The sequence below is a fragment of the Coregonus clupeaformis genome, chromosome 17, assembly GCF_020615455.1.
Source record: "Coregonus clupeaformis isolate EN_2021a chromosome 17, ASM2061545v1, whole genome shotgun sequence".
NCBI lineage: Eukaryota > Metazoa > Chordata > Actinopteri > Salmoniformes > Salmonidae > Coregonus > Coregonus clupeaformis.
The window spans coordinates 24,102,633-24,116,109 of NC_059208.1; the positions used below are offsets into that span (position 1 = coordinate 24,102,633).

Consider the following 13,477-nt stretch of genomic DNA (forward strand, 5'->3'; position numbering starts at 1 on the left):
CCAGAGCGAGCAATAAAGGGATTGTGTGTGTGTGTGTGTGTGTGTTGGTGTGTGGTGATGAGTGTGTGTGTGTGTTGGTGTGTGGTGATAAGTGTGTGAGTCGGGGCACAGATGCTCCAGGGGTGGAGGTCATTGTGCCATAGGTGTCACCTTGTAACTGTTTGTCCTAGTCAATGGACACACACACTCCAGAGAGTACTGTAGCCTATACACTATGACCTCCTCCTGCTCTACCCGACATGGATTATACACACATGGAGTTGACCCATGCACATGCCAAGATACATACAATGCATTCACTGAGAGAGCTTTTAGTCCATTTTGGATTCACCACACATAGTATGTATAAATGGCTACACACTATGCTAAAACATACATTGTACTGTGCTACTATTCGACTGATACTGCACTGTAAGTACTGTATACTAATGATCTACAAATATACCAGTATGACAGTATATCAGTAGGACACTCATGCCTGTGAGACCACAGTGTTGACACAGCAACCACAGTCAAGTCTAGGAGGAGTTTCTATTCACCTCACTCACCAACTCCAGCTCCTCATCGGTCTGCAGGGGGCAGTAGGATAGAGAACACGGGTTACAGCTTTGTACTAACCCGCTGATCTAGGATCCGCCCCCTATCCTAACCTTAACCATTGGGCTCATTAAGGGGAAATGGAAAACTGAACTCAGATCAGCGTCTGGGGGGCTACTTTATCATGCACTCACGAAAATATCAAATTTAGAATGGTAATTATAACGTGATCCTTCCTTAGCACAGTCTAAAGCCACACTCAAGTTTGAGTGGTGCCAAAATCAACGTTTTAATTTAATCTTACTATAATTGCTGTCCTATTAATTACTTTATAAACTAATAACAATGACTCAGCATCTGTTTTGTAGAAAAATATGTGAACTTCCGAGGGACACCACTCTGAGGAACAAAATGTTGTTATTACTCTAGACATCCTCCTAAATGTGTTGAGTTGAGTCATAAGACACAATAATAAATACATACCTCTCATATTTCAACTGTTTACAAATCAAACAGCGTTCGCTTCGTTTTGGTATTAAATGTTTATCTCAGAAGGAACAGAGATTCATAAAGATTCAGCACCCCATTGTTTTGTGACTGGCGGGACACCAATAAAGTATTTATCAACGTGAGAAAACAACAGACTCAGTTTGGGCCAGTAGGGCTCCCATAGTGGATCTCTCTGTGGCTCACCAGCTGCATCAGGTTCTTGCCACTCTGGGAGGTGATGACCCGGAGATCAGGCTTGCGGCTGTTCACCATCTGAGGGCTGGGCGGAGGTGGAGACTTGGCCGGGACTACTTTCCCCAGGCTGTTGCCGTTGGAGACGGAGAGGAGGCCGGGGGAGGCCCTGGCACTGATGTAGCCGTTCGCTGGTTGAGAGGGAGACGGAGAGGAGATATTAATATTGTGTTAAGGAATGGATGGAGTGGTTGTGTGTATGCCTCTCCCTTACTGTAGGACAAATGTAACACTGTGAATAATAGTATGAATCTGTAAACATTACTTGTTTGACCCTTTCACACATTATACTAACACTATTAACAAAACCTCATATATTTTCACTACAGGAGTAATGTCACTCCTATGTCAACCCTACGTCATCCCTATGTCAACATTCAGACAGTCCACTTCAGGTCACGTCATGTGACACACCCCTAAGAGGAACAAAACGTTGTTATTACTGTAGACATCCTCCTAAATGTGTTGAGTTGAGTCACAAGACACAATAATACATACATACCTCTCATATTTTAATTGTTTACAAATCAAACAGCGTACGTGTCGTTTTGGTTTCAAATGTTTATTTCAGAAGGTCCATCTTTTTCCATCGAACGGCTCAATGGTGAGCAGTGTTAATCTGGGACAGCATCAAGCTACTCAGACAACAGCATTCCTTCTTGCCATGGGACAGACCGTCAGGCTGACTTCCCCTTACTGGGTTAAAAGGAGCAGTTGACTCAAAGAAAGACAGGCTCACTGTGTGGATGGGGGAGCGGGGGACTTTCCCAGCACTTTCAGGCACACAACCAGGCAAACACAGACAGTAGACACATACAGAGAGCGAGAGAGCGAGAGCAGAGAGCGAGAGAGAGAGAGCGAGAGAGAGAGAGAGCAGAGAGAGAGAGCAGAGAGAGAGAGAGAGAGAGAGAGAGAGAGAGAGAGAGAGAGAGAGAGAGAGAGAGAGAGCAGAGAGAGAGACAGAGAGAGAGAGAGAGAGAGAGCGAGAGAGAGAGAGAGAGAGAGAGAGAGCGAGAGAGAGAGAGAGAGAGAGCGAGAGAGAGAGAGAGCAGAGAGAGAGAGCGAGAGAGAGAGAGAGAGAGAGAGAGAGAGAGACAGAGAGAGAGAGACCGAGAGAGAGAGCAGAGAGAGAGAGAGAGAGAGAGAGAGACACAAAGTGACACGCACACATACTGCGGGCAGACACACAGTCAGACACACAACTACGCACGCACACACACTCCCTAGAGCTGGGCAGTGTTCTGCGACAGCAGATAAAAGTTGCTCCATGACGTGTCCCAGATGCTACCAGCATGTGACATCGTTTCATCTCACTCACACATACTTCAGTTCAGACACACACACCTACAAACACACACACACACACACACACACACAAACGTACACACTGACGGGTGACAAGGACAGAATTATGTTGTTTGTTCCAGACTCATTTGTGTCAGCAGTACCAATAACACACTACTTCCATTAAACATAAACTCAATGCGTAACAGTTATCATAAGTTCGCTCACGCCATTCACAACTGGATAGAGAACTCTGGGCAGCCAGTGGTTACTTTGTATTGAGGTGTTTTGGGATGGGAATAGTGTGTGAGCCACAACCAAGGGTAAAAGTGGAACAGGGCGATGGTGGCTTTTTGTGTTGTACCCGACCTAGCAGACACAGACACTCACTCAATCCTTCCTCTAAGAAACTGGACACTCACTCATCTACCCCAGCAACAGAGGGAGAAGGAGGAGGAGAAAGAACGTGTGTTTGTCTGTTGTTGGCCCCTTGCCCTGGGCTCTTTGAACAACAGGGCTCTAGTGTGTAAGAATTCACACTCATTATGTGTCTATGTGAATGTTTATCCATGCATGTGTTTGTGTAAGAACATGCTCATGTATGTTTCTAAGTATTTATGTGTTGTATGTATGTATCAACATATGTGTTTTAGTGTATACCTGTGTGTGTGTATGTACCTCTGTGTGTGTGTGTGTGTGTGTGTGTGTGGTGTGCTCTCTCTCCCAGGCTCTACTCCTATTACCCAGTGTCGGGCGTGGGAATCTCAGGAATGCCGGGTGACGTCAATGGTGACATTCCCTGAGCCCAGAGCCTGGGCCTGTGTTCAACAGCTGAGAACGACAGAGCGAGAGGGAGGAGGACGGGATGTGGAGGGAGAGAACGAGGGAGGAGGGGGAAGAGAGAGAGAGACAGCGGGCTAGCAGGGTGAGTCACTTGAGCTGTGTCTTGGGACCACCGCTCTGTTTACTGCACTGGAGGGTTACTGAGACAACCCCACTTTAGAGAGAGAAATACATTGTGACTACTGTGTTCCCTGTTCCATGACTGTGACTTGGGTCTGATTCTGAAACTTGAGATATGAGTGTGTAACTCATTGTCGTACGAGTCTTTCATTGATATCAATGTGAAAGCCGAACCTATGCTCACAAAATATAAGTTAAGATTTGGTGCTTAGTGCCTTAGTCACAAATAGAAAAGCATATTCTTATCAATACAATAATACAGCCATTCAGCTTTTGGGGAAGATGTTGTAGCACAATATCTGATAATATTGTCATCTACCTATGACTGTATGCTGAGAGGAATTAGATTAGAAGTGAGGCTCTGGCCAGTGTCAAAGTCACCTCTGAGGAGATGGCTCTGCCAAGACAAGGTACAGTTTGAACCAGGGGGGATTGGAGTGTGTGTGTGGAAAGGGAGGGGGGGGACATGCGGGAACAGCTGCGATAGAGGGAGAGAAGGACAGAGAGAGAGAGAGAGCGAGAGGGAGAAAGCGGGTTCAGGGGAGACAGATGAAGGGGGGTGAGGAGACGGTGTTAGGCCAGAGTGTTCATGTCATTCATGTCTCGCTATACCTCTCTTTCTCCCATTTTCCCTCAGTCTTTCATTCTCTCTCGTTCTCTTTCCCATCAACCCCCTGGGCTATTTACAAGCGGCTTTCCTGTGACCCTCAGCTGTCGCTGGCCAACAGGTGTGTGTGTATGTGTATGTGTGTTTGAGTACATAAGTGCCAGTGTCAGTGTGTGTGGCTGTTGCCATCCACCAGCTATCCTGACATCTTTTTCTCTGCCATCAAACAGTGGAGTCTGTCCCAAAGTGTAATCCATACACCTTTTATGCTTTACTATAACCCACAACTCCCATCAAATCAAGGAAAGCCATGTTGGGTAAAAACTAACAAGCTATTAATCTATTGTCACAGCTACAACAGAGAGACGCAGTTCACTGTGTATATGGTATCATCTTATTTGCTAAGTAAAAACTACTCAAACACAACTAGGCATTTTAGCAGAAGTAGACGTCACTTACGAACTGGGCTCGGGCATCCTCCGTTGGAGTTGTTCAGTTCACCTCCTAATAGAGCACCTGTGGAAGGAAGAACAGAAGACGGCGGCCATGTTGTAAAGGACAAGTTGTACATACGAGTTGATTTGAATGGTAAGAATTGCTAAGAAAACATGAAGAACATGAATAATGCTGAATCCATAACACTGTATAACATTGATGCTGTTTAATCGACTACAGCTCAGCGTTCAACACCATAGTGCCCTCCGAGCTCGTCACCAAGCTCGGGACCCAGGGACTGAACACCTCCCTCTGCAACTTGATCCTGGACTTCCTGACAGGCAGACTCCAGGTGGTAAGAGTAAGCAACAATCCCTCCACCATGCTGACCCTTAACAGGGGGACCCCCCAGGGGTGTTTGCTTAGCCCCCTCCTGTACTCCATGTTCACCCACGACTGTGTGGCCACGCACAACTAACTTCATCATCAAGTTTGCTGACGACACAACGATGGTAGGCCTGTTCACTAACAGAGAGGAGGTCAGAGACCTGGCAGTGTGGTGACAAGACAGCAACCTCTTCCTCGGCGTCAGCAAGACCAAGGAGCTGATTGTGGACTTCAGGAAACCAGGGTGGGTGCACACCCCCATCTACATCGACGGGGCCGTAGTGGAGAGGGTCAAGAGCTTCAAGTTCCTTAACATGGTCCTCTCACACCATAACAGTTGTGAAGAAGGCACGGCAACATGTCTTCTCCGTCAGGGGGCTGAAACGTTTTGACGTGGCCTCTCAGATCCTCAGGAACTTTTACAGCTGCACCATCGAGAGCATCCTGACTGGTTGTATCACTGTCTGGTATGGCAACTGCACCACCCTCGACAGGAAAGCCCTACAGAGGGTGGTGCAGACAGCCAAGTGCATAATTGGGGGTGAGCTCCTAGCAATCCAGGAAGTACATGCCAGACGGTGTCTGAGAAAAGCCTGAAAAATTACCAAAGCTTATATCCCCTGGCCAGAAGACTGTTAAATGGCTATCAACTACTGCTCTCCCTCACACCTACGCTGCTGCTAAAATGATTATTGATTAGATCTATTACTACCACTACACTGCTGTTAATTGATTATTGATTGCCATTACCATTAGTATTGATCTATTTAACCTGCTACTGGTCACTATTACTCCTGTTTACATGTATATATTGCCACTAGTATATTACCATACGTATTTATATATTCCTACTACCAGTCACTTTTCAGCCCTGTTTACATGTACACAGAGTAATCCAAACCCTAGGAACACCTTCCTAATATTGAGTTGCACACCCCATTTTGCCCTCAGAACAGCTTCAACTCGTCAGGGCATGGACTCTACAAGGTGCCGAAAGCATTCCACAGGGATGCTGGCCCATGTTGACTCCAATGCTTCCCACAGTTGTGTTAAGTTGGCTGGATGTCCTTTGGGTGGTGGACCATTCTTGATACACACGGGAAACTGTTGCGCGTGAAAAACCCAGCAGCGTTGCCGTTCTTGAGACAAACCGGTGCGCCTGGCACCTACTACCATACCATGTTCAAAGGCACTTAAATCTTTTGTCTTGCCCATTCACCCTCTGAATGGCACACATACACTGTCTCAAGGCTTAAAAATCCTTCTTTAACCTGTCTCCTCCCCTTCAACTACACGGATTAAAAGTGGATTTAACAAGTGGCATCAATAAGGGATCATAGCCTTCACCTGGATTCATCTGGTCAGTCTGTCATGGAAAGAGCAGGTGTTCCTAATGTTGTGTATAATCCGCCTATCACGCCTACATTGACACTCATGCACACACACAAACACACACACACACACACACACACACACACACACACACACACACACACACACACACACACACACACACACACACACACACACACACACACAGCTGCCATACTGTTTACTATTATTATTATTATTATTATTATTATTAATGTATCCTGCTACCAGTCACTTTCTCCTAATCCCTGCCTACATGTACAGTACATCTCAAATACTCCAGTATCCCTGCACATTGTAAATGTGGTACTGGCACTGACCCTGTATATAGCTTCCTCTCTTATTTCTCGTGTTTTGTATTTTTTGTATTTTGTATTATTAGTTATACTATTTTGATAATGCATTTTTTCAATATTACTGCACTGTTGGGTAGGGCTTGCAAGTTAAGCATTTCACTGTACTTGTGCATGTGACAAATAAAACTTGAACTTGTGCTGATATCAACCATTAACCACTGTCCACTCTGTTCCTTACCTGCGCTGGCCGGTCGCTGTGGTAACCCTGGAGACCCAGCGGTCCTCTGGAGAGTTGGTTGCTGTGGTGACAGCAGCCGGGGGTCTGTGAGGGTGGAGGTGACGAAGGAGGTGGTGACCAGGCCGCCAGAGTTACTGAACTGGAGAGAGTTCTGATTGGACACCGGCACCGTGACGGGCATGGAGAAGTTGGGCTGTGGGACGGCTGACTGGAGGAGAACAGGAAGAGGAGGGGCTTAGAAATGTACACGCACGATGGGCACATGTATAATGGTACAGACACTAAGACACACTCTCAGAAGCATGTGCACGCACAAGCACACACACATACTAACGCACAGGATTCATTAGCATGCAAGTGACTTGTGGAAACAAGAAGCTGAAAAAGTGTTTGCTTTCAGATCACATGCAAGGTTATGTGTACATCATAGAAGCTACATGGGATTGTTATTGCATTGGTTATTGGTGACATGTCATACTGTACATCACATTATACATCTCATGACCCCTTATAGCATCTTTAATTGCAGGGTAAATTGAAGAGAAACTATCGGAGAAAAAGTCAGAATGTTTTGTCGGTTTATTTTTTTATTTTTGCACAGAGCATGGAACTTTGAGTATCTGATATGTAGCCTCTACCTGAGAAGTTGACTGCTAATTTGCTTAGTTTTACCTGGAAGTAAACGTTCACCCTTAAAAATGTATATAACTAGTCACTAAAACGTTCTCTAAAGTATCAAGGAGTGCTTTCTCAAAGTATAAGAAGTGTAGTTAGCAAATAGCTTTGAACAGGTCCTGAGTCAGCTAAATAATACTAGCTGTGTGACCCAGCCCAACACCAGGTCCTAGTCAGAGACAGGACCCAGACCAGGGTTGTCCCCTCTTCTGCCTGTAACCCATTTCACCCTGTTCCTCATCATGGCAGAAAGCAGGCAGGGCCTCTATTTATAGAATATGGGCCAAGCGTGGCCTGGTACTGCATGTGCTGAGTGGGACCCAGTTTAAAGAGAGGAAGAAGATGCTCTACTCTGTCCATCATATCGACCTTCCTTCCCGTTAGCATACAGTGCATTCCACAACTTTCCATCTGGGATGTATGTGTGATGTTATACAGTAGAAGAGATGGGAGCAGGGGAGACTTGTGTGTTTTGTAGTATATCTGTCATTATCTGATAATAGTCCTGTCATTCTTGTGACACACCATTTGTCAATGTGGAGACTGAGTGTAACCTTTTCCTTTCTTTATTAGTATTTCAGTAGACTGAGTATTAGTCTGTGTCTGCATTATCTTGTTATAGTGACGAACAACAACAGTGCTTGGTAATGTAAAGACAGAAAGGCATCCAGGGCTGTCACTAGTGCTGTAGCTACTCTGACCCATAAGACCTGCGAGGCTGTCATGTCACGTACACAACTTCACTCAATATGCTGTATATGGCGAGAATGTTCAGGGGACTATGGAGACAAAACCAATCTGCCTTGGACTCCGCAGTAATAGAGATGTCTCAAATCCCAGATCACCAGAAACTGAGATAGAGAGAGGCAGAGAAAGAGAGAGAGAGAGAGAGAGAGAGAGAGAGAGAGAGAGGGGAGGGGACGGGAGAGAACGAGAAGAGAGAGACACACAGAGAGAAAGCGAGAGAGAGAGATAAAGAGAGAGACAGAGAAAGACATAGAAAGACCAAACAGGTGAGCCTACTGGGCATGCTGGTGGGCAGGTCTGGCGTCTGGGGAGGTAGTCTACAATATAAGGCAGCAGGTTACAGCACTGCAGCACTGCACACTGGCCAGGCAGAGAGGAGGGAGGGATGGATGGGTGGAGGGATGGATGGTTGGGTTAGTGTGAGGGGGCAGAGGTGTGGAAACGTGGAGCATACAGCACTGGGACAGCACTTCCTACACACACTTATCGTATACTCATTAAAACACTGTTTAATACTACACTGATGTACACTAAACTGTGCTGTGGTGTGCCGTTTGGACGGATGTCTCTTGGATAACAAGTTATGCAGTGGTATTGCTATGTTAGGTCAGATAACTGTCAGTGTGCATAATCTTAATACTAGAGTGGACTGACTCATTCGTTGTGTCAAGTACATGGCATTACAAAGGCCCGAAAATGAATCATATTGGATAAATAATAGTCTTTCAGCTTTTCCTCGGGCTAAGTGGGTTCGTTGAAGGCAGCTCAAGGCCTTCTACAACAGCATAACAAAAAACGAACCTATTTTTCTCAGCGGAGCTCTACATTGGTGTATTTCCTAGATGCGAGGGTATCAGAATGAATTAAACTCATGCTCTACTTTCCTTCCCTCCCTCTTGTCCTAGAAGCCTTTGAAAGTTTCCCTTTCAACTTTAGGGAACGTCTCATCCTATTTGTTTAGCAGTGATGGATTAAAACCACAAAAACAACTTTCAAACAGCGTTCGGTTGACCTTTAAAGGTCCTTGACATTTGACTACAATGTTGATCTCACCAGTGAATACTCTGTATAATACAATTAGATTGAATCGTTTTACAAAAAGAATGCTCAGCTTTTTCTCTTAGTATTGTTGGAATACAGGAGGGAAAATGAGTGCTTTGAAGATTTCTAAGAATTTCAATAAACAGAGAAATAGGTCAAATTTGTCTCTCTTTTTAGTAAAAAATGTCTGACAGTCACAGCCTATTTCAAACAAACACAACAGGAAACACATAACATTGAAAACACTATCAAGGAACATCACTTAAATCTGAGCAGCTAAATCCGCTGTGTCACCAATGGCCAAGTTCCAGTCTTGCGTTATAATCCTGTACATGCCTATAGACTGCTTAGCCTGGCTAGTCTCCCCATGCTCCCCTAGTGCTTTCTACTCGCCTCCGGGGATTGCAGTACGAGTGGGATTAAGCGTGTATATCCCAGCCCCCTAGCTGTCATGTTGGTGGATTATGATGCTGTTGGGGAGATTGGTGCTGTATGCTTCCGTTTGCTACAGTAGGCCCTGTGAAAGGTGTGCCGGGCAAGATGGGGGATGGGGGGCCAAAGCCAGTGCAGGCTTCCAATCGACTGGGGCGGGAGCTACACTCTCCAAGGGGTGGCAGATTAATTTCTATTCTTCTTCTTTCTACTCAGAAATGCTTTTACGAGCCATAAACACCAGTTCAGCTCACCACAAACACCAAAGTGTTGGAGATACGGCTTAGGTTAAATGCAGGATAAGCGGTATTCACTGAATTGATTCGATAGAGAGACATTCAACTTTTTTGCTGAACCGCTGCTGTAATGTAAGCGAGTGGTTGGGTGTGTGATAATATTATCAGTTTTGGATAACAAAACCTTTCCATCACCATTGGATTTTTTGTCTTAGTGACAATATCCTGCATAATACAGATTATGCAATACATTGTAGTACATGTTGCATAATACATTCTAAGAAACCAGGACTTATGTCAGGGATAGGTGTGTATATCTCCAGTTCAGCTCCTCCTGTGAGCAGTAAAGTCCTTCACATTGGCCCGACGGGAACTCGATAGACAAAGTCCCATCCATCGTGACCAATAGGGAGGCCAGATCAGACAGGAAGCCTGGTTGTAAATTGAGTGCTCCTCATTAAACTGACGTTAATGGCATTATTGAGACCTGGTGGAAAATAATGAATCATTAAAAATTGGCACCAGAGAGAGGAATAAAGGGCCGATAAACTGTGGCAGCGTGCCAATTATAAGGCAGCCCTGGAGAGTGTCTGACAAACACCCTGGAAAATGAGGAACGACCTATCCGAACCTAGAAGGTCACACTTTATCTGTAAAACTAACGCCCTTTAAAAGCATTAATTTGTGCAAATTTTTCTCACTCTAACGAAGTGGTGACAATGCATAATGAGAAGTATTGCTTTGAATGTGCTATGCCCCGTTTGCCATGGCATCATCATATGCCACTTTTATGTAGTCTTTATGAAAACTGTCAATAGCTTATGACTGATTCCTGAGACATGTTATGTCATGTTTATGAAGCCTTTACGATGACTTCCTAAATGGTTGGTTGTGACCACTCTCCAATCAGACTGTTGAGCTCCTCCCCCCGACCTCCTTGCCCGGGCACACACGATCAGAGGGGGATTGTGGGTAAAGAGGTGGGTGAGAGATGGAGGGGAGTGGGGGGTGGTGGGGTGCTCTGTGAGTATTTGGGTTGCTGTCTGCAACCGGCTCTGGGTAAAATCCAGTCCGGTCCGGTAACACAGCAGTTACGGTACAGCTCACGGTACTCACTGACAGCCTATAGCTCTGCATCATTTTATCAAACTCCTCGTCAATTTTTTTGTATTTCTCCTCAGTGTGGGGGGTGAGGGAGAAGGGCTCCTCGGGGTCTGGGCTCTCTGAGTCCCGATGCTCTTTCTTGTTCAGAGCCTTGGTCCGTTCGTTCCCACAACGGAGAGAGAGAGGAGAGAGAGGTAGGTTAGAGAACGTGACGAGAGGACGATGGTACTCACGCCATAGCGCTTGAACAGGATATCCAGGTCCTCGTTCTTGCGGTACTTGTCGTCGTTTAGCGGGCTTTGGTCGATGGAGTCATCGCAGTCCGGCTCGGGGCTGTTACAACCGTTAAAGCCCTTCTTTCGCAACGTCTGAAGCAGTTAGAGGAGGAAGAAGCAGAGGAAGGAGGATGAGGGGGAAACATTTCATTTTCACGCACAATTTTGTCAACAACACCCATTACATTTTACATTTTAGTCATTTAGCAGACGCTCTTATCCAGAGCGACTTACAGTTAGTGAGTGCATATATTTTTTCATACTGGCCCCCCGTGGGAATCGAACCCACAACCCTGGCTTGCAAGCGCCATGCTCTACCAACTGAGCTACACGGGACACCAGACTGTACCACCATTTAAATTCTAATAATGATAAAGAAAAGGATATCAATTTGGGTCAAGAACAGTGATAGCATTCGAACAAGACCAATAACATGATTCTGAGCCTCAGATAATATTTCATCCATCCGTTCCAGGAAGGTCAATGCCAGTGTTTACAACATCTATGACCATCGTTTCAAAGCTAACCACCTTTAAAGGTCTACTCTACACAAATCAACAAAGATGTCTGAAATAAGGAGTTACAGTGCCTTGCAAAAGTATTCATCCCCCTTGGTGTTTTTCCTATTTTGTATATTTACAATCTGTAATTTAAATGGATTTTTATTTGGATTTCATGTAATGGACATACACAAATAGTCCAAATTGGTGAAATGAAATGAAAAAAATAAATTTTTTCAAAAATGTCTAAAAAATAAATAACTCAAAAGTGGTGAGTGCATATGTATTCACCCCCTTTGCTATGAAGCCCCTAAATAAGATCTGGTGCAACCAATTACCTTCAGAAGTCAAATAATTAGTTAAATAAAGTCCACTTGTGTGCAATCTAAGTGTCACATGATCTGTCACATGATCTCAGTATATATACACCTGTTCTGAAAGGCCCCAGAGTCTGCAACACCACTAAGCAAGGGGCACCACCAAGCAAGCGGCACCATTAAGACAAAGGAGCTCTCCAAACAGGTCAGGGACAAAGTTGTGGAGAAGTACAGTTCAGGGTTGGGTTATTTAAAAAAATCTGAAACTTTGAACATCCCATGGAGCACCGTTAAATCCATTATTAAAAAATTTAAAGAATATGGCACCACAACAAACCTGCCAAGAGAGGGCCGCCCACCAAAACTCACGGACCAGGCAAGGAGGGCATTAATCAGAGAGGCAACAAAGAAACCAAAGATAACCCTGAAGGAGCTGCAAAGCTCCACAGCGGAGATTGGAGTATCTGTCCATAGGACAACTTTAAGCAGTACACTCCACAGAGCTGGGCTTTACGGAAGAGTGGCCAGAAAAAAATACATTGCTTAAAGAAAAGAATAAGCAAACACGTTTGGTGTTCGCCAAAAGACATGTGGGAGACTCCCCAAACATATGGAAGAAGGTACTCTGGTCAGATGAGACTAAAATTGAGCTTTTTGGCCATTAAGGAAAACGCTATCTCTGGCACAAACCCAACACCTTTAATCAGCCCGAGAACCCCATCCCAAGCATGGAGGTGGCAGCATCATGCTGTGGGGATGTTTTTCCATCGGCAGGAACTGGGAAACTGGTCAGAATTGAAGGAATGATGGATGGCACTAAATACAGGGAAATTCTTGAGGGAAACCTGTTTCAGTCTTCCAGAGATTTGAGACTGGGACGGAGGTTCACCTTCCAGCAGGACAATGACCCTAAGCATACTGCTAAAGCAACACTCGAGTGGTTTAAGGGGAAACATTTAAATGTCTTGGAATGGCCTAGTCAAAGCCCAGACCTCAATCCAATTGAGAATCTGGTATGACTTAAAGATTGCTGTACACCAGCGGAACCCATCCAACTTGAAGGAGCTGGAGCAGTTTTGCCTTGAAGAATGGGCAAAAATCCCAGTGGCTAGATGTGCCAAGCTTATAGAGACATACCCCAAGAGACTTGCAGCTGTAATTGCTGCAAAAGGTGGCTCTACAAAGTATTGACTTTGGGGGGGATGAATAGTTATGCACGCTCAAGTTCTGTTTTTTTGTCTTATTTCTTGTTTGTTTCACAAGAAAAATATATTTTGCATCTTCAAAGTGG

The 13,477-nt window shown here is 45.1% G+C and overlaps 1 protein-coding gene across 10 annotated transcripts in view; it reads right to left on the bottom strand.

The window, feature by feature from the left end:
• mef2d (myocyte enhancer factor 2d) overlaps nucleotides 1-13,477 on the bottom strand; it is a 65,513-nt gene that overhangs the window by 10,983 nt on the left and 41,053 nt on the right. For 5 of the 10 annotated variants that reach the window (XM_041852816.2, XM_041852815.2, XM_041852814.2 and 2 more), the window contains exons 4-8: nucleotides 11,107-11,244; nucleotides 6,860-7,067; nucleotides 4,592-4,648; nucleotides 1,231-1,409; nucleotides 540-569 (exon numbers count right to left, since the gene is read on the bottom strand). In XM_041852816.2, coding sequence (XP_041708750.2) covers nucleotides 540-569; nucleotides 1,231-1,409; nucleotides 4,592-4,648; nucleotides 6,860-7,067; nucleotides 11,107-11,244 — 612 coding nt within the window. Of the gene's footprint in view, nucleotides 1-539; nucleotides 570-1,230; nucleotides 1,410-4,591; nucleotides 4,649-6,859; nucleotides 7,068-11,106; nucleotides 11,245-11,327; nucleotides 11,463-13,477 lie in introns of all 10 variants that reach the window. The other 5 variants (XM_041852817.2, XM_041852811.2, XM_041852812.2 and 2 more) reach the window with 4 other exon arrangements.